The sequence below is a fragment of the Ochotona curzoniae genome, unplaced genomic scaffold (assembly GCF_017591425.1).
Source record: "Ochotona curzoniae isolate NIBS_2020 unplaced genomic scaffold, NIBS_Ocur_1.0 contig_3498, whole genome shotgun sequence".
NCBI lineage: Eukaryota > Metazoa > Chordata > Mammalia > Lagomorpha > Ochotonidae > Ochotona > Ochotona curzoniae.
The window spans coordinates 14,804,106-14,827,781 of record NW_024465885.1 but is presented as its reverse complement, the minus strand read 5'-3'; the positions used below and the strand labels follow the sequence as shown (position 1 = coordinate 14,827,781).

Here is a 23,676-nt window from a genome sequence, read left to right as displayed (position 1 = left end):
GAGGGAAAATTTTGAGGGTACTGGAGCACGGGAAAATCACTCGGTACTCCACCAGGAGAACAAGCAGCGAGTCCCCAGCAGGGCCAGCACCGCCCCCTGTATCCACGGGACTCGGGCCGGGCAGACCGCGACCGCGGCGCGGGCGGATAAAGCAGAATTTGGGAGGCAGCTGTTGGCGATTGTCGTACACCGGTTGTGTTCACAGACCCAGGTTCGTAGACTTAAAACTTTGCATGTGTGATAACTTTTCGCACCCTGACTCCACCATAGACAACTAAGGCGCACTTGAAAGCAAAGCCAAGTGGGCGCAGCCTGGTCTGCTTTGGGTGCCGGGCATCCTGGGCTGCTCCGGTCCTCTGGGGTTCTCAGGCTCTCACCCTGGGAACCCCTCTCCCCTCGGCGGGGTGGCGGCGGCTCGGGGTTCCGGGCGGTGCTGCGGCCGCTGACTCCTCCCGAGGGGCGGGCCGCGCCGGGCGAGGGCGGGAGGAGGAGCGGCCGCCGCGGCGCGAGCAGCAGCTGCGGCGCGGGGAGCGCGTTGCGCCCGTACCTCTCCCGCTCGGGATGCACTGACCCGCGCTGGCGCCTCGCGCCCCGTCGGATCCCGCCCTCGCCGGGTCCCGAGTCGTCGGGTCGGGCCGGGCCGGGCCGGGTCGGGCTCGGCTCCAAACTGACGCACACTGTCCCGGGCCGAGAGCAGCTCCGGGGAGATGTCCGGCGGCCGGAGGAGGGGCAGCGCCCCCTGGCACAGCTTTTCTCGGTTCTTCGCTCCCCGAAGCCTTTCCCGGGACAAGGAAGAGGAAGAGGAGGAGAAGCCAGGAATAACCCAGCCGCCCGCTGCCGGTCGGGGCGCTGCCAGGTGGGAGCCGCGGGGACGTCGTGGGCGGTGGGGAAGGCGGATTCGCGGGACGGGAGCTCACGGCCTGACCGCGCGCCGCGAGCCGCTGTCCGGCCGGGCAGCGCCTTGGCTCACTACTTTCTGTTCTCTTTCCTCCATTGCAGAAGTTTCCTCTCCGTGCCGCGCTCCCCTCTCCTGCGTGGGCTAGAATCCCGGAAAAGTTCTGTCCCCGCGGGCGGGAGGTGCGCTCTCCGTGCCCAACCCTCTCCCGGGACGGGAATCCCTCCCGCGTCCCGTGCGCACGCTGCCCTGCCAAGGTGCGGCCGGGACGATCCGGGGTCCGCGGACTGCAGTGCGGGGCACGGGGAGCCGGGGCGCGACCGAGGGCCGCGCGCGCGGAGCCGGTAAATACCGCGCTGGCGGCACGCCCTCGCCTGCGGTTTTGCCACTTCATATACATCTATCTTGTCAATGTGATTTTTTTTTAAAGTGAGCATAATTCCCAAAACATCATTGGAAACAAAATTGCTATCCTCGTGGGCTGTCGACTACACGTTTTTATTACCTACTTTTCTCTGCCGAGTCTCTTGCGTAGCGTCTGCCTCAACCTGGAATGGACTGTATTCGTTTCCGTCACTCAGACTTGCCCTGCCTGCTCTGTCACCCTCTTTTCTGCGCCTGTCGAAAACAATCCCCTGGTTTTTAAAGAAAGTGTTTCCCTTAAAATGTCCTTTCTTTTTCTCCCACCTTGGGGCAGGAGTCGGGGGTTAAAGGAAATGCTCCTCATTGTTTTCAACATAGGATGGGAAGAGGGGCGTGTTAGACCCCCTCCTGCCTCTCCCTCAGCATGCAGCAAAAAATGTTACCCTCTTCACTGGGAGACGCACTCGAGATGTTTGCTAAACACTTGGTCGTTGGTTCCAAGGCAAAGTAGATCCCAAACGGAAAACGGTGGCTGGGTCACTTGCGCTCAAGTTTTGTGATTTGAGTTTAGTCGTGGATGTTCCCCCTCGTTTACCCTGCTTGGGAAACATCTCCATTAAGATCCTCTATTAATAAGACACACCCTTCCAAGAAAGTGCCTGGTGGAACCCACCGGCAATTCTCCTGGAAAGTCTGAGCTACTGTTGCGTCTGACTGCCGAGAGTTTACAATTCAAAGTTACACAGTGGCTAAAAATAGCTCTGAGATCTGACAGGTCTGCCGGAGGGGGATGCCAGATAGTTCTGCTGCTGTGGGCAGACAGTGGCTGCCACCCCTGTAACAGCGCTAACCATTTTGCATAGTATCAAAGGAGGCTCCAAAAGAAATTCTAGCTAAACTCCAGGCAACACCAGGAAGTGGAGAGTGAGTGTAAAAAAGGCAGAAGCAGGGCAGTTTCAGGTTCTCCCTGCCTTATTTGGACCTTCATTCTAATCTCTTGGAGCTGTGACCACGCTGGCAGCTGGTTCCTTATCTCCCACTTCTCTCATCTTTTCTAGCTAGACAAAGGCTGTGGCTTTTTGGCAATGAAAATTTTAATTGTGCTCCTAGAAACGCTTCTTTTTGCCCTCATCTACTTTAGAACTTGCCAGATGTTAAGGGGATACCAGATAATCCCTTGCGTGGGCGTTGCACTGTTTCAAATGAGCTTAAATCTTTTCTTTTCAAGGATATAAACAAACACAAAGCCTTTATTGAAAGTTTAATGAAACAAATGGAAATGTCTTGTAGTACCAAATGTCCCAGTAACACAACACCCTGGTATTAACAAGATTGGAAGCAGTTGAAATTGTCACTGTGATCTTACTTCAAAATCAAAGGGTGTTTTGACTGGATTTTCTTTGTGGCAATAGAAACTTTTAGACTTAGAGAGAACAGCCTTTATCTTGTGCAGTAGTGATTTCAGACGTCCAGGAGTGGTCCTTTCAGTTAGTATGCCCCCTGGGCTGAGGGAGATCCTGGAAAAGGGGCCCTTTCTCCTGCAGCTATGAGAAACTGAAAACACTTGAACAAAATCATGCTAATACCTGTCACCTGTGTAGCACCTGACAGTTTTCGCAATTGCTTTTAGTAGCAACATTGTAGGGAACATGATTAGCTTCCTCCTTTGAAAAAAAACAACAGCAGCAAACAGGGTTATAGAGTGAGCCTGTGTCAGACCCTGTGCTGCGCCTCTGACTCCCAGGTCTGTTAATAAGCATGAAGGATCAATGCCTGCCCTCTGGCTGGGCAGTGTACGTGGAATGCATTTACTCAAGTTTGTGTTGTTGGAAGTCTTCTTTTTCGGGTGTTACAGTGAAGTTAAATAACTGACACATGTGAAACTGCAAAATGATACAGATGTTCTCTCAGAACAGACTTGTAAAGTTTCCTAGCAGAAAAATTGACTTATGAGGCCAATTAAAGCCAAATTTACAACATTTTCCTGTTCTGGTGATATACCAAAGCTGTGGTGCAAAGGTCTCTTGTGGGGTTGGGGGTGGGATGTGTGGGCTTGGGCTAGGGGTGCCACTACTACTTTGCATGATGTTCTGAGTTTCCTTTGGGTATTATTACTATTTTATGACACAGTTTAATAGGCACTGGGGTTTCCCAGGGTTTCCTTTGTTTTTGAGGTGAGTTGGTCTTCCTTAGATGTGAACACATCCTTTATATGTTGAGTTTGCTGCTGCTCTGTTCTCATTCGTCATTAGCAATTAATGAAGGCCTGTTACTGTTAGCACTGTGAGCAGCCAGACTCACCTGTGGGCACTCACGTTGCTCGGTCATGCTCACGCCCTGGGTGGTAGACCAGGCAGATTCAGGAAGTGTACATACACCCATATATTTAAATTTTACATATGTACATGCCTAAAATATTCATGTATATTATATATGATCTAAAATATAAATATAAAGTTCCAATTGAAGTTTTCATAGGAAACTGGAGAATTCCCAGAGTCCACCTTAAGACTCACAGTGGTTAAGCTAAGGTCTGTTCATGAGCACATCAAAATGAACTCTTTAGCAGTATTAGGGGAGACCAGGAAGGGCTTCATGGTAGAGGTGATTTTTAACTGAGGCTTCAAGGAACTGGTGATATTTCTTTAGGTGGAAAATTTTGCCAGGACCATAGCTAGAAGAGGTATTGTGGACTAGGCAAAGGCCTGCACATGCTTGTTTTCTGTAAGGGACTGTATCCCTCAGTGAGATAATGTGAAAGAGGCAGTGAGAAAATTAGGTTGCATCTGGGTCTCTGGCGAGTTAGTGTTTAGCTGTTGATTTAAGTGCAAAAGCTTATTGAGCAGATATTGCTGAAATCTGAAACTGGAAGGGATACTTGCCTTTTATTGGCTTTGAGGAAATGGTTGCTCAATTTTGTTTACTGTATCATGCATGATAGACCTGTTTAAAATGAGCTGCCTGTAACACTTGCAAGTTGGGAAGGAGATAGTCATGTGAGAAGGACATTTATCAAGAATCGTGCATTTACTCCTGGAAGGGGTACTTGCGCCATCTCAGCCCTTATACACAGCTTGAACATTTCCTTTGCTTAATTGTCACCACTGAAAGTTAAGGAAACTAAGAATGGGAGAGTGCTTAGTGCTAGGTGCTATAGGCATTTTGGGTGGAACAGTTCTTTGAACTGGGTTCTCCTGTCCTTAGCACGATTTGTTTGGCATCCTGACCCTGCCCACTAATTGCCAGTGGCATCTTCTGGTCATTGGTGTAACTCAAAACACCTCCATCCAGTTAGACAGGGGTCAGAGTGGTAACACTCCCACTGGGAAGTGATTGACATTGAATCATGAGAGGTGAGTTTCAGAGGTAGGAGTTGAACTCAGATGTGTCTAACTCAGGCTGGTTCTTGTCTACATACCTCCCTCTACAGCACCTCTAAACTGTGTTCCTTCAACAACTCAGGGGACAGTGTGCTTGAATGGGCCCTTCCTCACTTTGCTCTGGAATGAATGGTAATGTGGCCCATTCCAGGTACAATGTATATATATGTAATCTTTTTTCTGTTATGTTGGGTAATCTGGTAGAGTGTCATTGATGGAAAGAAGGCAAAATAGGATCCCAAGACTCGTGGGCAGGGCTGCGTTTTACTCAAGTTGGCATCTGCTTTGTCCAGCTCAAGTGTAAAGTGAATCTGCTGGTTGGTTGGGGCATCAGAAGCTTGATTTGGTTTACTCCACACCATAAGTGGGCATTTAGAAACATGAGTTGATGGAGTGTGTGTTGCGTGCCTGGCTGAGAGTGCTGAATGGGTGGAGCCAGGATACTGTGTGTAGGACAAAGTCCTTTGAAACAACGTCAGTGGTGCTTCTGGTGACAAGTCAGAGGATGAAAGCCGGTGGCCTTCAAGTTAAACCACCAATGTTGACCACAGCATCAATTATGTGAGAAAAGGAAGCTTTGTTCTCAGAATTTTCATGAGATAGTATTTTCATTGATCTGAAAACACTATTAAAATAATTGATAACTAGTTCAACAGGAGATCCCTGTGCTACATCAGCAGTTTATGGAGATGACTGTAGCGGGAAAGATGAACGGACTGTCGGATCCCAGAAGTGCTCAGGGGTGTGTTGCAGCATTTGGGACTCCCAGGTTAACTCAGCCCATGACCTGATGTTGGCTGTAGCACAGCAACATGCATTGTCTTTCAGGTGTCACAGTCTCACTGTTTTTCAAGTGAGATTTTGATTTCTTAGTACGGTGTCTACCAGATAGCTTCTGTGGGGATTCTGTTTCATGCTGTAGGTATTCCTCAGAAACTGACTCAGTTAGTTTGATTGTGTTAGAATTGCAAATGAATTACAGATTGGCTTCCATAGATATGTTATCTTTATAGAACCAGTGATGGCATTACTAGTTTTTAAATTTACTTAGTGGAAAATATGTGAAAAGAATAGCACATTTTGTAACAGGAAAGAGATAATATCCTCAGGACAAAAATACTTCATTTCCTATCCAGAGTTGTGATGGAATATACTAAAGGCCAGTATACCAGAAATGCTGATTAAACCATGGTGGAAAGAAACTTGTTGGCCGCTATAAACTTATGGAAAAGAATCCAGGTTATACGACAGTGAGGGAGAACCAACATGAAAGAAATTAAAGTATACCTATTCTTTATCTTCTCATTCTGTGTGGTAGAGTGGGTGCTTGGCATCATCTATGGATCTGAGAATTGGGATACAAAGAGGACTGTGTGTGTGTGCTGAGCTGCCCATGCAGTGCTCCACAGACATCTGCGTACTCTTACTTCTTAAATGTGACTTGATTGGTTCACAACACAGTTTATATTTCGTGAATATCATATATCATGTGAAAGCCATGAAGAATACCATCTCACGTTAGCTTCTGTTAGAGATTGTCTGTGATTTTTCATGCTGTTTACATATTTGAAAGACAAGAGTAACGGGTGTGTCAACTCCTGGATCACTTGGCTAGATGCCCACAATGTCCAGGGCAAAGCCAGACCCAAAGCAGAAGCCAAGAGCTTTATCCGGGTCTGGTGTGTGAGATATTGAAGTTAACATCTGCTGCCTTTCCAGGTGGGTGGGCAGGAGGTGGGTCTGAAAGCAGGTAGCAAGGACTGCGCCTCTGCATGGTGGTGTGCAATGAAGGTGTTCCAAGAGGCAGCTTTACCCCTATCCTGCACCACTGACGCCCTTGGTTTTGCTCATCGTTCTTTGCCAAATCAGATGAATGGGGGAAATGTGTCTTTGAAACCACAAGGTGGATGGCAGTGCTTGGACTCTGTTGCTTTAGCTCCTCCTTTGTTTGCAGGCTGGGCGTGTCCTAGAGAGCAACAGCAAGGTGCCTCCTTTCAGGAATAAGATTTCCAAGTGACTGGTGATCCACACAGAAAATGGCTTGATGTTGACACAGAACAAGCTGAGGTTTACAGTCAGGAACAATTCATCCTCCGCACTCATGGCATTTCTGAGTGGCCAGAGAGTGGTTCATGACTAGCTCACATTGTTTAATTCCTAGAAGCATTTGACAGGAAATATCTCAAAGGGGGGAAACAGCCCTTTGGTAGCTGAGTGTTTTGGTTTTCCTTTCCTTTTTTGCCTGGCACGAGTGGTGTGACTGAACCACCCTTCACTGAGGCCGTGTGCAGATCCGAGCCACGGAGCTGCAAGTATGTAAACACATTTAGTGCTCCGAGCAAATAGATGAGAGGTACGCTCACTCCATTTTACTGTTGTGTAAAATGGCAGATCAGGAGTGACTGGCCTTCGTGGAGTCAAAGCCTGGACTATTATGTGACAGTTTCTGCTGCGTAATTTGGGGAGACCTGTAAAAGAAGGCTAACCTGAGAAAAAGATTTTGGGTAGAAATAAAAGACAATGACATACAGTTTAAATCTCCCAAGATGTACCAGGTAGAGTAGATGTGTATTAATTAAGAATGAATTGAAAAATTATGATAAACTCGTATATTGTAACATTACGTAGCTGTACAAAAGAATGAGAAAGTTTTTTTATATACTGATAAGGAGATGCCTCCAAGATGTGCTTAAAAAGCAAGATACAAAGTATTGTGTATAATAAACCTCCATTGCTATATAAAAAGGAAGGTATGATATAAAATTTTTATAAGTGTTACATTCATTATTCCAGAAGAATGAGGAATGAATGCCTGGATGAGAAAACAGAGATTCTTTCAACTTTACACCTGTTTTTGAACTTAAACATAGTATGGAATACTTATTTTAGAAATTGAAAATACATTTAAGGCCTAGTGAACATTTGTATATAAAGGAAGGGAAAAGTTGAGAATTTATGATCCTGTGTTTGCATAAATCTTCTCGAGAGAATAACCTATATTAACTTTTAAAAAATATTTATTTTTATTACAAAGTCAGGTATACAAAGAGGAGGAGAGACAGAGAGGAAGATCTTCTGTCCAATGATCACTCCAAAAATGAGCGCAACGACCGGTGCTGTGCTGATCTGAATCCAGGATCCAGGAACCTCCTCCGGGTCTCCCACATGGGTGCAGGGTCCCAAAGCATTGGGCCATCCTCAACTGCTTTCCCAGGCCACAAGCAGGGATCTGGATGGGAAGTGGAGCTGCCGGTATTAGAACTGGTGCCCATATGGGATCCCAGCGCATTCTAGGTGAGGGCTTTAGCTGCTAGGCTATGGTGCTGGGCCCTATTAACTTTTTTAAAGCTTAGGCTTAGGTTACAAATCAATGGAAGTAGAGGGTAAAATGTAGAATGATTTGGTATTTTTACTCTTCCTACAAGTATGGGTGAGGCTTGCATATTATTAATCTATAGTATGAAACTGGATGAGTTTGCCATTCAAGCCTCAAAAATATTAACTCGTTTATCTTATTACCCTTCCCCGAGTCTGGTTATTGAGGGAAGTTGTTCATTCTCATGTATACAGTCTCTGCCTGTAGCATGCCAGCAGCTCCACTGGATAATAGATCAGCACAAAATAACATGCCTTTGTAGATAAGACTGTTATTGCTTGAATTTGTTATTTCTGTGCACAGTCCTAACACTTTGGTCAATTGGTTTGAGCACTCTGGCTGTGCTCCATCACTGTCCCCTCTCTTTCTTACACCCTTTCACATCACTTATTTCACGAAGCTAAAACAATTGGTATAATTTGGAGACTAAGTCAAAAGTCAATCCTTGGGCCCAGTGCAATAGCCTAGTGGCTAAAGTGCTCACCTTGCATGCCCAGGATCCCATATAGGTACCAGTTCTAGTCCTGGCAGCCCAGCTTCCCATCCAGCTCCCTGCTTATGGCCTGGGAATGCAGCCAAGGACGGCCCAAAGCCTTGGGACCCTTCTTCTTGGAAGAAGCTCCTGGCTCCTGGCTGTGTTGGGGAATGAATCATGGGATGGAAGATCTTCCTCTGTGTCTCTCCTCCTCTCTGTATATCTGACTTTCCAATAAAAATTTTAAAAATAAATCTTAAAAAAAAAAGTCAATCCTTCGGTGTATCTGTGAGTGTGTAGACATTAGTTTCTACGAAGCCAGTCTCTGTACTATGATTACATTTCTCTGTATGATCTCAGTTTTTCTGGAATAAATGACCTTGTTTTTCAATTCTTTTTGCTGCTGCTTCTGGTATGCTCAGGTACAGCTGTAAAATTCCTTTCCGTGCTTTTTCGCTCCTACCGTTGTGTCGTTCTCTCAGTTCACTCCTCCACCCTCCCAGAGCTTTCTGGTGGTGTCGGAGCCTTCCCTCGTTGGGTGTCACCTTGTACTCGCTGAGCTTCTTACTTTGATGTCTTCAACCTGTGCGTTGGGAGTCCTGACTCTGGACCTCCTGTATTCATCTTTCTTGTTATCCCCCATGTTTTGTTGGAGTGTGTCCACCAGGAAAGATTATGTGTGAAAGAACAGTCTTTATGCTTGTGAGAAGTGCTTTGCTCACGTGGTAACTTGGGTCTAAGCTTAAAGGACACAGATGATTCATCCTCAGCATTTTGGAAGGCATCTCTCATCTCTGATTCTGTTGCTGTGGGAATGTGATCTAGGCCTGATCATTCAATTAATATATTCTGTTAGGATTTTGGAGCCTCGCGTCCCGGCTCCGCGATGGCACACTAGTAAGCCTTAAATAGCCCTGCTTTCATTCATTTGGCGGAGCAGTTGCCAGGCTGTTCCATTTGAGAGACAGTATGTCTTCGCACGTAGGACCCAGAGGTTTGCTTGGCCTGCCTGGATGTACTCCACACTTTCTGAACTTCCATTCTTCATATCCCAGAGCCTGGAACAGTAGTGTTTCCCAGCCTGGGCATCTGTCCCGGGGTTTGAGTGAATGAGAAGGTTAACAGTCAGGTAATGCCCATTTCTAGCAAAATGATGCGTCCCCTAAGGCCTTCGGGTCTCTCAGGATGGTTCTGCAGGTGGATCAGAATGCACTGAAATGATGTTTTTTCTCTTCAGCATCCATTTACCTTAAGTCATTATTTTGCTTTTTCTCTGTTAAAAACTGTTAGCCTTCTTCCTGTTACCTAGCAGCTTGCTTTTTATTTGCTTCTCTTCTGTCGTTTCAGCTGAACCTTTTGGTGGAACGCAGCTAACGTGTGTTGTTTTATCCTGTTTTGCCATAAGTAGCCAGAAGACCTTAGCAGATGTCGTTGCTTCCAGACTTACTCTTTGTGTATAAACTAAGCGCTGTAACCCAACCTGTCAGCAGAGGCTGTTGGGAAATAATTGCTAACACATGACAAAACAAAAGTTTCCAACACATTTGTAGAGGTAGATGCCATTTAGAGTGCAACAGTGTGAGGGCTGGAACAAAGATTGGCCTCTTGTGATAGAATACAGAGAATACAATAGAATACAAAGCTGCCTGTAATCTGTAAGCTATATTATTGATTGTACTAGTGTAATGTGCTTTTCTAAAGACTGATTAATTTTTTAAGATTCATTTACTCATTTGAAAGGTAGAGTTAGAGAAAGGAGGAAAGACACAGAGAGATGATTCATCATTGGTTTGCTCCCCCAGTGGCTGACACAGCCAGGAGTAGGCCAGGCAGAATCCAGCAGCCTGCAACTCCATTGAGATTTAGTATGTGTGTAACAGTAGTCCAGGTACTTGGGCTGTGGTTTTCTGCTTTCTCAGTTCCATCAGCAGGGAGCTGGACCATAAAAGCAGCAGCTAGGACTAAAACCAGCACTCTTGTGGGATGCTAAGGTACAGGCAGGAATTTAATCCACTGTGCCATAATACCTGTCCCTTAAGAATTAATTTTTATAATTTCTGTGACATGCAGCAAAAATGGCAGTGACAGAAGAGACATGAGACTGATTTTTGAGTGCCTCACAAATATTTACTTCATGTAATTTCTGGAAAATTCATGTAACAGGTTATTTTGTTAAGGGCTGACATTATGATACATCAGATAAGAGCTGTTGCATGAGACCCTGGCATCCTGTATGAATGCTGACTCAAATCCTGACTGCTCCACTTTCAACCTAGTGCCTGCCAATGTGCCTGGGAGAGCAGCAGCAGGTGGCCTGAGTTCTTGGAGCCCTGCACTCACATTGGGGACCAGAATAGGGTTCCAACTTAGGTGTGGCTCTGCCCCTGCTGTTCCCAGCAAATGAATGGAAGTTCTCTCTCTCCTCTTCTCCCTCATCTTTGTCTACATCTCTCCCTCCCTTGAGCTCCGCTTTTCAAATAAATAAAAATAAATCTCCAGAAATATAAAGTACTTCTTTCTGTATTAAAACTGATTTACTACCTTGGTGACTAATCATAGTTTTATATATCTGCTGTACTTCTCGTAACAAACCATGAGATAGCTTGTATTTTGGTGATACAATAGTTTGGCAATAATACAATTATAACCTAATAGTTTGGCACAGGTTGGATGAGATGTGAACTCTGCCTCCTTTTGTCTTGTTTGATAAAGCGTCAGGGGTCTAATGCGACTGAAAGAGTGGCTTTGTGCTGTGGATGAGTCCAAGCTGAAAGGTGAGCTGTCAGTGTTTGGATTATTTCATAGTTCCATGTGGGCAGATAGGATCTTATTTGGCAATGTTATATATAATATGATTCAAAGACATCACCATGAGCATGGTGCAGTAGCCTAGCGCTTAAAGTCCTCACCCTGCATGTGCTGGAATCCCATATGGGTGCTGGTTCTAATCCTGGCAGACCCACTTCCCATCCAGATCCCTGCTTGTGGCCTGGGAAAGCAGTCCAGGATGGCACAAAACCTTGAGACCCTGTACCTGAGTGGGAGACCCGAATGAAGATCCTGGCTCCTGGATTTGGATCGGCTCAGCACAAATGTTGAGGCCACTTGGGGAGTGAATCATTAGACAGAAGAGCTTCCTCTCTATCTTTACTCCTCTCTGTATATGCCTTTCAAAAATAAATAAATCTAAAAAAAAGCATTATGCACTAGTTTTAATATTGGTTTATTTGTATTTTTATAAATCTATTACTTATCATTTTTGTTACTAGTTGCCATTTTAAAAAATCCGCTATAATCTTCATTTTTGTCTTTCTGATGGAAATATATGCTTTTATAAAAAATACAAAGTTACAGAAAAATAAAGAGCATTCATAATTCTGTTCAGAGACAAATACCATTTTTCAGATTATTCCCTCTATAGCTACATGTATAAACATTTTTACAAGATTTAAAAACACTTAAGTATTTGAAATTTGGGTTTATTTTTATTAATGATAATGCTTTAATGTTCTACAATGATCGATATGTTTATATGAGTGTACAAAGCATGTGAAATGTAATCCCTATGAAGTTGTAGTTGTGTCAACGCTTCTCACGGTCTGCCTTGAGCTTCTAAGTGGATCTTCACTTTGTGTTCTAACAAGGGAGCAGCAAATAAAGTTTGTAAATATGTGCTTGCAAGTAAAAACAGAGTGCAGCAAGAGGACAGGGCAAGACAAAAGTGAAGAGTCTTAAGGTAGGGCATAGATAGTGTGAAAAACCTCATTCTTGGGTTAATATTCGAGCAAAGACCTGGGTGAAATCTGCAAGTGGGATGTGAATGAAATTGAGGGAAGAACTTTCTAGACAGAGGGACATCCAGTTCCGGAGTCCTAGGGCAGACACTGTGCCCGGGATGTCAGTGGGATAGACAATGGCATGGAAGGAAGTGTAGACACAGAGAGCTACGGGCCAAAAGAGGTAGACCATGGCAGGCTGCAGGAAACAGTTTGATTGATGAGGTTTGATTTTGAGAGTGTCACACAGACACGGTGCTGTGTGTGTGTGTATTTTATGCATTGATTGACAGTCATTCAAAAAGTTAATGAAAAATGAAATTTAAAAGTGCATATTATTCCATGAATTTTTGAGGTCCCCTTGTGTTTTCTGTGTCTGGTTGGATTTACTGAGGAGGAAAGAGTTAGATTTTCTGGCGAGGGCAGCTGGGTTAGGCTCTGGGAAGGCTCCCAGTTTTGCCCACCAGTGACTCTCCCATGCTCCTCCTGCAGGACGGTTTGCTGAATAATTCCTGGGTGAGCACCACATTTGCATAAGCTTGTGTTCTCACATCCTAGCAGAAGAGTTGGGTGTTGACTCCTGTGAGATGGGCCACTAGTGTTCAAAACCAGAAGGGTCTGAAGTGGGTGGGGAACTCTGGGGAGAACAGAACTTCATGAGGCATGCCTGCGAGGCAGCTCAGGGCCGCGTCGGACGTACCCTGTAGCCTATGATTGAAGAGTAATTACAGGTCTTGTTTTGAGGCACGCGATGGGGGACAGGAAATAAAGCAGCTTCAAGGTAGAGGCATAAATTATAGGAGAGGGCCGCCATTATGGAGAGGAGAAGCATGAAGGCACCTGGGTGCCAAGTCTGCAAGCCTCCTAATCACATCCATTGCCTTTCTCCCTCCTCCCGATTCTCTCCATAGAGTTTTGAAATCATTCACATGCCAGATGTTTGAGCTAAAATACATGCTGTTTGACTGCCTTAAAATTGCAGCTTTTAGTTACCTTTTAATTTGAAACCCAGAAATAGTGCTATAACCACCTGTTTTATATTCAGTTAATGGTCATTAAAAAGTGCAAGTACCACTCTGCTGGCAGTCACCATTTATGAATGGATGCTTTTCCAGATGGCTATTTGTGAGCCATTGGTATGGAACTGGTTTTTTTCCCCATAGAAGCAAAATTGGAGTGGCTGGTTGGGGGCTCCAGGCCAGTACACAGAGTCAATTTAATCTGTAATGTGCCTGAACTATAGTGTGCAGCTAAGAGCAAAGCTTGTCATAGGAAGCTGTTTTTCCAAAACAAAAGCCCCCTGGGAGATGTAGGTAACCCTTGCTGTATGAGCAGAATCCTTTGGGGGGGATGTGGGGATTAAGTCCTGAGGGTATTTAAGGACCAGAGTGGTGGAGTGTAGCAGGGTCTTAGAGTAGTCTAAGGGAGCAGAGTCCAAGCCTGAAGAAGTCTTGTGAAATTAGAAACAGACATCTCTGTCCCTTTGTTTGTGAACTGGTCTAGTTTTGATTTTGACCTGTTTTTCTCATCATATTGTTTCTCTTCTTTTACCATAAAAACCTTAGTGTTAGCCTACGTGCTGCTTTCCGCACTCACCTGACCACATGGGTTTTTAGACCTGGCAGGGCTTTCTTGTTAGCTAATGTAAGCCTTTATTTTCACACTCTTGCAAACTCAGATCCAAGCATGTTTTCACTGTTTGTGAAAGCATTTTGTTCCTAAGATGCTATCTCTGAAATTGACATACACACCTATCTTTTTTGAAAAAGAAAAGGCTTGTTTATCAGAAAGGTAGTTGAAGAGAGATAGGGATGTCTTTCATCTGATGTTTCACTCCCAAAATGGTTACAGTGGCCAAAGCTGGGCCAGGCGGGAGTCAGGAGCTTCTTCCTCATCTGCCTCATAGATGCAGGGAACCAAGGACTTGGGCCATTTTCTGTGGAGCATCGGTGGGGAGCTGGATCGGAAGTGTAGCAGCTGGGACTCCAGCTGGTGTTCAAATGGGATACTAGTGTGGCAAGCTGCGGTTTCACCACAGCTAGACCACAATGCTGGCTCCTCAAGGTGTTTTTCTACTAATGACATTGGCAGAGGGAGCTTGTAGGTAGATCTGTTCTTGTTTCCTATTATTCTCCCATTTGGTCTAAGCATGCCTGGTGGACAAAATTGTGATTGGATTGCACTTTAGATGAAGGCTAGGTGCTGGCAAATGGTGGGGTGTCATAGCAGCAAGTGATGGAGCTCCGTGGTTAGGCGCTGTGCAATGTGCCTGCAAGGAAAGGAACAGTGAAGTTGTGGTGGGAAGGGAAGATGCTGGTTAGCAGATCAGGCTCCTCCAGCCAGCCCTGTTTTATACCAGTGGGGAAAGAGAAAATGAAAGATTAGCCCTGATTCTCTTTCCCTGTGCTCAGTAACCTGGCTATATCCACTGCAGTGACACTTTGTGCAGTGAATGTGAAAAATATACAGTGGGAAGAAAATTTGGGTTGAGTGGGACAGGGAGAGAAGAGAAGCAGAGTCTCAGTAGAGGACCCTGGGATGATGGAATGTCCCTGGGGATGGTAACTCGGGTTGTCCCCAAATTGGAGAGTGCCTTAGGATATAAATGAGCTTGGGTTGAGACTTCCTCTTCAGTACTTACATTCATTGCCTTCTACAGAAATGGAAAGGAGTCATCAATTCCAATGTCTACACAGAAGTGGGTCATGCTTTCTTTAGAAAATGGTTATGGGGATTAAATTCGCTCAGGCAGCAACCACGATGCTGTGTGAGATGAAAGGCATAGGATGGGGCCTGGCGAGGTAGATTAGTGGCTAATATCCTTGCCTTACATGCACCGGGATCCCATATGGGCACCAGTTCTAAACCCAGTGGCCCCACTTCCCATCCCGCTCCCTGCTTGTGGCCTGGGAAAACAGTCAAGGATGGCCCAAAGCCTTGGGACCCTGCACCTGCATGGGAGACCCAAAAGAGGCTCCTGGCTCCTGGCTCCTGGCTTCAAATCAGCTTCAGATCAGCTCAGCACCGGCCATTGCGGCCACTTGGGGAATGAATCATTGGACGGAAGATCTTCCTTTCTGCCTCTCCCCCTCTCTGTATATCTGCCTTTCCAATAAAATAAACAAAACTTTAAAAAAAGTTTTATTTACTTGACTAGCACAGAGACAGAGAAACAGAAACACAGAGCAATCTTCCAATCACTAGTTCCTTCCATAAATGTCCAGAATAGTGAGACTTGGCCAAAACCAGGAGGGTTGGCTCCACAGGGGTGGAGGTGCAGGGACCCAACTTTTTAAATCATCATCTGCTGCCTCCCAGGGTATGCATGAGCAGGAAGCTGGACCAGACGTGTGTGTGATGCATCCCATCTCTCCTGTGGGGTGCAGGCACACGTAACAGCAACTTAATTGCATTATGCCACCCACCCTTCCACAGTTAAAATACCTTTTCAGCAGGAGGAACTGAATAGTGGGGCAGTGACCTTATCTGGTTTGTTCACTGCTTAACGGCTAGCAGTAAGAACAGTGCTTGGCACACGCAAGTGTTGAGTAAGAGTAAATTCTTGGGTTGTTATCATTTAATGAAGTTAAGAATATTCAAAATACCTACGTGACATATTGGGGTCTTTTTATCATTTATTTGAACTTTAGAATGTTGATGTGATTTTTTTTAGTGGTGGGGTGGTTTTATATCTATCACAAAGTAATGCTTAATGGGTATACCTTGGATCCTGGATTTCCACTAGGGTCTCAAAAGGATTAGTTTAAATATCAGGATATTCTGTGTGCTACATTGATCTTCCTGTTTGGCCTCTTTTGAAGACTGTTTTCTGGGTTAGTGCTGGCTAAGTGATGAGGCTATCTGGAAGCGGAGGGTGGTTTTATTTGTGCCTACATGTGATTATGATTCCTTCCCCTCACCGCCTGCTGTGAATAAACTGTATGTTCTAAAAATACTGCTATTGAAATATCCCTGGGTCCCCAAGGGCATTAGGTTGTGAGCAAACAATAGGAACAGACTGCTGTCTTTCCTGAAGTTTGAGATCCCTGGGATTTGACTGTGTTTTTGTTACCTTCATAGTTGTGAGAGTCTGAGCGTAATGCTTCAAACTTTTTGAATCTTCTCTGTTACTTTTTCCCCCTATAGAGCATCCAGTGTTTGGAGTCTTCTTAGCTACACTATGTTCTAGTATTTTGTTGTGTTTATAACTTAGCTGAAAATGACCTTTCTAAGTCATGTTTTTCCACCAGCCACTCCTTTTCTTTAGGGAGGGATAATGCAAAACAGAATTGACTGGTATACTCTTCCCTTTTTTCTTTTTAATTTTATCTTATTTTCCATATTATTTACATGGATGATAGGGATGCACACCATGCAGTTCTGCGATTAGGGTTGGGGGAAGGCCCAAGTATGGGAGAAAGTGGGCAGGACAAATGTTGCAGTTCCTTTCTCCTGTGTCAGCATGAGACAGGGAAGGAGGCCCTTCTTGTTGTCAAATAGCATTAGTGCCCAGGGATGGGGGGATGGTCAATAGATGATACCTTTGAGACCACAATGTGGGGAATAATGTTCTGAGGGTGTTAAGTTGAGTAGTTTTTGATAGTTCTGAGATGTTGGTTTTATTGCATCAGGGTTGGGAAAATCTTTGTAAGGTCTATTGGCTAACCAAGTCCACTTTAGTGTAGCTACAAACTCAGATCCTTCCTGCAAAGCTTGGCCAGAATTGTCCAGCCTGTTCTGATTTCCATCCTCTGATGAGGCACTCGATGTCCTCTGTTGGATAGATGAGCTGGCTGTCATGTACCCCATGTACCTCTGGTCATGCTGTCCAGAGAGAACCACAACTGAGGAGGCCCAGTCCTGATACATGTACCTAAGCTTGGTTTTTTACTGTGATATATTGTGATTTTTACTGTGGCTGGAGTTTAAATCCAGCAGTCTTGTTGGGAAATCCTCCAAGAACACATGTCTGGAGTGATCTCAGACTTGACTCTTATGTTTATCAGCCAGTGCAGGGTTAGGTTTGGTCTAACACCTGCACTAGCCAACGCACATACCAGTGAGTGCAGCTGCCCAGATCGCCACAGGCCATCCTTAACATACACCAGTGGGTGCTATGGCCTGGTCAGAGTGACCCCCAGTAACCTCTACCAGGCCTGCCTCCAGCACCAGTTTTTGTACTGACATGTACTGCCTAGCCCAGTCCAGCCTGCATCCCATCAGGCTGTCATGCATACCCCTGGCTCCAGCAGCTTAGCTCAGCCTGCCCTACCCAAGACCCAGCCCACACATACAGTTGATGAGTCCTGCCGCCTTGTTCAGCTGGTCTCGCCCCCAGCCATGGCTGTTATGCTCAGTGGCGGAAGCTGCAGGTAGCAGGGGAGTGCCCGCAGTTCCCCTACAGGGCCTGCTCCGAGCCCTGGATCTTGCACCTGTGAGGGAGTAATGCAGTCCGGCCTGACATAACTTGCACCCAGCCCTAGTACTTGCCAGCAGGTTCTGTGGTCCAGTCCGGCCAACCCACACCCATTCTAGCTCTTGCATGAATCACCTGGTACAGCAGCCTAGTCCATCCTAGCCCACCTCTGGCCCCCAACTTTGACACTTACCAGTGGAAGCCAGCAGTCTAACAGGGGAGTTCCTGAAGTTTCCATACCAAACCTGGTTCCCAGCCCTGGGTCTTGGGCCTGCTGACAGGTGCTGCCACCAGTCTGGCATGACCTACCTCTGGTCTTAGCATTTGCTGGCAGGTGCTGCAGCCTGGCTCAGCTTAGCCCACCACCAGTCCCAACTCTTTGCAGTGGGTGTAGTAATCTAACCAGCCCGGCCCACCCCCAACCCCAGCCCTCTTGTAAACTTTGGGTTTACAAATCTGAACTGTATTGCACCTTGTCCTTGCTCTCATTTGTGCCAGTATGTTGTGTATTGGCCCAATCTCACCTGCCCCCAGACCCAGCCCACATGTATGCTGAAGGATTCTGTGGGCGTGCCTAACCTGGCATACTCCAGACCCAGCTCTCAGGCTCATCAGTGGGAGCTGCAGCCTAGCAGGGCATTTCCTCAAGTCTGCTCCCATCCCCAGATCTCATATGTTTTACTGGGTGCAGAAGTTCAGCTTGACATGGGCTACCCCCAGTACTGGCAATTAGTAGGTACTGCTGCCTAGGCTGACTGGCTTGCACCCATTCCAGCTTTCATCAGCAGGTGCTGGAGTCTAGCTCAGCCTTATCTACTCCCCAACTTGACTTTCATTTGACCTAGCAGGTGTTGCAGCCTATCCCAACCCATCCTACACCCATTCTGGCTCTCATGAGTAACAGTATGTACTGGGCCTATTGCAGTGTGACCCACCTGTAGCCCCAGCCCACATGCATGCAGACAGCTGCCACAGACTTGCCTAGCCTGGCCCGCCCCCAGCCCCAGCTCTCTTGCTTACCATTGGGAATTGCAGCTTGGCAGGGAAATCCACAAAGTTCCCCTTTCACAAGCTGGTGGTTGTTCTGACCCAGGCTGGCATGGCCTCTCCCCAGTCTCAGCTTTTGCCAGTGGGTATTATAGCATAGCATAGCCCAGTGTGGCCCATGCCCTATCTTGGTTCTCATATGTGCCAGCAGGTGCTACAGCCTGGCCCAACCTGGCCTGCCCCTGGCCTACACACCGGCTAAGGTAAGCTACAACATTTCCTGGCCTGTCCCACCCCCAGCCCTAGCTCTTGTACTCCCCAGAAGGAACTATGGCCTAACAGGGGCATTCCCCAAATTCTTCTCCCAGGCATGCTCCCAACCATGGACCTCACATATGTCAGTGGGTGCCATGATCTTGCTTGACATAGTCTGCCCTCAACACCATCATTTGCATGTATGCGTGGGTGCTGCGGCCTGGTTCAACTTGACCCCCTCCCAGCCTCAGCTGCAGGAAGTGTTGATGAGTTCTCTGGTCCTGCCTGGCTCAGCCCATCACTATCCCTAGCTCTCTGTCCAAACCAGAGGGTGCTGCAGTCCTACAGAGCTGAGCACACAAATCCCCTACAGAATCTGTCCCCAGATCCAGTTCTCTAACATTCTGGGGTTTACTGCAGTCAAGCCTGCCTTGGCCTGCCAATACCCCAACACTCGCAGGTGGGTACTGCCGTCCTAGCCCACCAGCCATGACCCCTAGTCCCAACTTTCAGGTGCACTGCCAGGCAGTGAGTGGGTAATGCTGCTTAGCCCAGCAGGTCTCCCATGTGGGCAGGTGCCTTACTTGACTCAGAAGTATCCTCCAGTTTCCTCTCTCTAAACCATCCTGTCTCAGCTCCCTTGCCTGCCAGCAAATATAGTATACTGGTCCGTGGAAGCCCCCAGAGTTACTCCTCCCTGTCACACATGCCCTCAGTGGTCGTACTCCAGTAACTTTTCCCTGGACAATCTGCAGGCAGCCTCCTCACCCCCACCCCCATGTGATGCTGTGTGGCATTCCTTGGGGCCAGGGAGGTGTGTCCCCACACATGTCTATAAGAAATTAGAACGAGCAACTTGTGATGGCTCATTGACACAGTTAACACAGGTTTGGCATTAACCAGGCCCAGCGTGCCTACCAGTTACTTGCTACTTTTCTCTCCTCACTGGACAACCTAAGGCAGTTGCCTACTGCTGAGCTATTTTCTGTTAAGAGACTCATATACTCTAATTGAGGAAAAACCTCATATATCTTATCACATTATTCCCAAGAGAATGATGTTTGGGGATTAAGGTAGGGAGATACAAATGGATAACCTGTTAGAGGTTTTTATTATTGTTCGTTTAGCAGTTGTTATGTGAGTGCTTCACAGGCCAGAGCACAGTGCTTATTTTTTCATTTGAAAGGAAGGGAGGGAGGGACAGAGAGGGTGGATCTCTTCAATTTCTGGTTCACTCCACAAGTGCTAGCAATATCCAGGGGTAAAGCCAAGAGCCTAAAACTCCATCTTCAGCTACCCCGTAGGTGGTAGAGACCCAAGCAGTTAAGCCATTTCCAGCACCCCCTTGGTGTGCATCAGTAGGGAGCTGGCTTGGAAGTGAAGTACTCGGGATTTGAACCAGTATGGGATGGGACCCCAAGCAGCAGCTTAGCATGCCATGCCACAGCACCTGCCCCACAGTTTCTGAATTTAGTAAGTTCATATCCTAATGGGATAAAAGAGCAATTAGCCACTAAAATAGAGGTAAAAGCAAGCAAAAATATGGACAAAGTTAGAAGTAAACTGTAAAGCATTAAGAGTTGCGAAGGGTGGAGAAGGATGCTGTGGACAGGAGGAGAAGGGACTTTGCTGGCCTGTGAACTTGCCATGTTCTCCCAGTGTGAAGGGGACCTGTGGACAGGTGTGTCTACAGCCCACTCATGAATAGTTTCCTACATCTGACTTACAGAGTCTTGATTTTATTCATGAACTGCTAGATTTTTGTTGTTGATGATGAATTTTTGAATAAGAGTGCCATGACCAGATTGATGACCACTTTGAAAACTTTGTGAACAATGGCTTGGGACAGGGCAGTCCTAGAGATATGGGAGATTAAAAGGGACCCAATCTAGAAAAAAAGAAGTTAAAACAATGATTTAAGAAAAAAATCACTAAACCCAAATTTTCAAACGCATTCTTTGTTTTGAGACTGAACACATTTTGGCTTAGTAAGAAGAATTATGGACCTTAAACACAAAGTAGTATGTTTCTGGGAGTTTTGAGAAGTGTTGAATAGTATTTATGGAGGGCTTTAAACTTGAAATTCTTTAGTTTTCTAAGGACTTTCATGTTGATTTATTGCTGCTTTTCTGGTATTTTTCTGTTTGCAGTATTCACTTGGAAGTAATTAGTTACTTGAAAAGACTTTCTCAATCACATGAACTCAGATTTGTGGAGTTTTTTCAGAGTTTTGGTATTATTATTTTGCCATTGGTCATTGCAGTCTTGCTAAAGTAACATGTTTACAGAAAGTCCTGTAAATATTCTGAATGAATAGGACTTAAGCATTCTTCAGGCAAGAAGAAGGTAACTAAAATAAAATGTGTGTATATTGCTTTTTAAAGTTAGTCATTTAAGATAGGTTGTAGTTAGAAAATCAGTTTATAAAACCAGCATGATCCTTATTGTTCCTAATTATGTATCAAATCCTTGTAACATGCCTTGCACATACATGTAGTTGCCTGTGGGTTTTAAGTTGTACTTAAATAGAGCAGCATCAAATCACATATGCTTTAAAAACAATAGCTTAAACCACTGTATGGCAAAAGACTGGGAAGATAGAGAGAGATAAGAACTTCCTCACCTTGAAAATAGTTATCATGAGTCAGTCTTATTTTATACATTTGCTTATTTATTCATACAAGTGATAATTCCTTATTGTCCAATATTTTATCCTTTCTCCCTTGATTTTGCTGTAGAATTTTCTGTGTTTATCACATATTCACATGTTATCTTCTTTACATGGTCTGTATTCCCTATCAACATGTAAAAGATTTAAAGTTGGACTGTCTTGCTGGAGTACGTGTTTCTAAACAGAGTCTAGAAATTCATGAACCCTAATTTCCATAATTTCTATCTTGTTTTTCTGTATTTTGACCATTACTATTAATTTGATCCTTGGATGGTCTGCAAAATTGCCCTAGATTTTATTTTAGAAACTTTTTTTTTTTAGGATTTATTTTACATATTTGAAAGGCAGAGTTAGAGATCTTCTGTCTGCTTTTTCACTCCCCAAGTGGCTGCAGTAGCCAAGGCTGTGCCAGGTCAGAGCTGGAAGCCAGGAGCTTCCTCTGTGACTCCCATATGAGTTCAGAGTCCAAGTGCTTGGGCCATTCTTCACTGCTTTCGCAGGCCATTAGCAGGGACCTGGACAGGAGGTGGAGCAGCCAGGAATCCTACTGGCACCAGGGATGCTGGGACTGCAGGGGTGGCTTAACTTGCTACACCACTCTGAAGTGGATTAATTCTGCTCTTTTCCGCCATCCTGTCAGTTTTGGGATCAGCCCTTTTCTAATCTAAGTTAGTGTAACTGCTTCCAGTCCCTCTGCCTCGTGAACAAGACTCCGGGTTTGACCTGTTGGTTTTTCTGCTTTACCTGGTTCCCCGCCTGACAGCTGTGCATTGGGTTCTCTCTGCATGTAGGACAAAGATAAAATGCTGTAACAAGTTGGGCCAGTTTGTCATATCTGGACTCCACTCACCTCTGGTCACGTTCTCATCATCTGCTAGACTACTTTGCATGTTGCAAGCTCTGTGTTCCAGTATTAAAAACAAACAAACACATGGTTTCCCAAAATACTGTGTTCCTGCTAGTCCCTGCTTTTGTGGCTCCTCTTAGAGCATGCTTACTGACCAGGCAGAGTTAATTATTCCTTATTTTCTCTATGCTGCATAACATTTTGTTCATTCAGCATTTTTTTTTTTTTTTTTTTTTTTACTAAAACTGTGTTGTTGAAGTTTTGTTATCGGTCTCAACAACTAGGCTGGATTTTCCAAAGATGCTGAGACTTACTAGTTTTATATCTTTTCTTTTTAAGATTTATTTATTAGAGAGATATCTATTGATCTTTTCATCCCCTGCTTCACTCCCAAAATAGCCACAATGGCCAGGGCTGGGCCAGGCCAAAGAAATCAGGAGCTTCATTCAGGTCTCCCACAAGGGTACATAGACCCAGAGATTTACACCATCTTCCACTTCTTTTTCAGGTGCATTGGCAGGAAATGGGGTTGGAAGTGGAGCAGCCAGGGCATTAACTGTTGTCTCCAAGGGAAATTGGCATCACAGACAATGGCTTAAGTGGCTACACACAGCACCAGTCCCTGTTGTATGTCTTTAAGTCCAGCCACGATTTTTGGCACATGGTATATAATCATGAGGACATTTAAGCTGTGGCTGCTTGAGTTTGTCTAAGAGTTGGAGAGTATAAAAGTAAAATGTATAAGCACAGAGACATAAATATTTAAAATGAGGGTACTTCTAAAAGTGATTAAGAATTAAGTGATTAGGATATTTTGGTGCAAAATCTTTTGAACATTTTGAAGATCCTATTTTGCATGCATTTCATTTTTGCTTTTACATGAAAATACACTTGTCTTCATTTTGAAGTGCCTTGAGTGTGTGTGTGATAGTTGTTTATCATGGCATAAGGTATCTATTTATTAATATTTAATTTTGATGATCTTTACATAGTTGATTAGGGCACAAAGGGTCAAAGGGTACAGGAAAGTGGGTAATACCATTATTTCCACATTGTCTTTTCCTTCCTGTACCTGGGGGAAAAGGGGAGAAAAAGAAGCCACACCCAGTCTCCCAGCCATCCCAGGATCCCCGATCTGGGGCATGCTCCGAGGGCACTGCTCAAGTGATTTCAGTAATTCAAAATTTCTGAATGACTGCCAATCTCGCCATTCCAAGCACGATAAAATCTCTCCA

General features: G+C 45.3%; 1 protein-coding gene across 1 annotated transcript in view; it reads left to right on the top strand.

Moving 5' to 3' along the window:
* The first annotated feature begins 510 nt into the window (after positions 1-510).
* Positions 511-23,676, top strand: part of CRYBG3 (crystallin beta-gamma domain containing 3) — a 118,577-nt gene continuing 95,411 nt past the window's right edge. Inside the window, exon 1 of the mRNA XM_040980602.1 lies at positions 511-856. Coding sequence (XP_040836536.1) covers positions 708-856 — 149 coding nt within the window. The 5' untranslated portion in view covers positions 511-707. The remainder of the gene's footprint in view (positions 857-23,676) is intronic.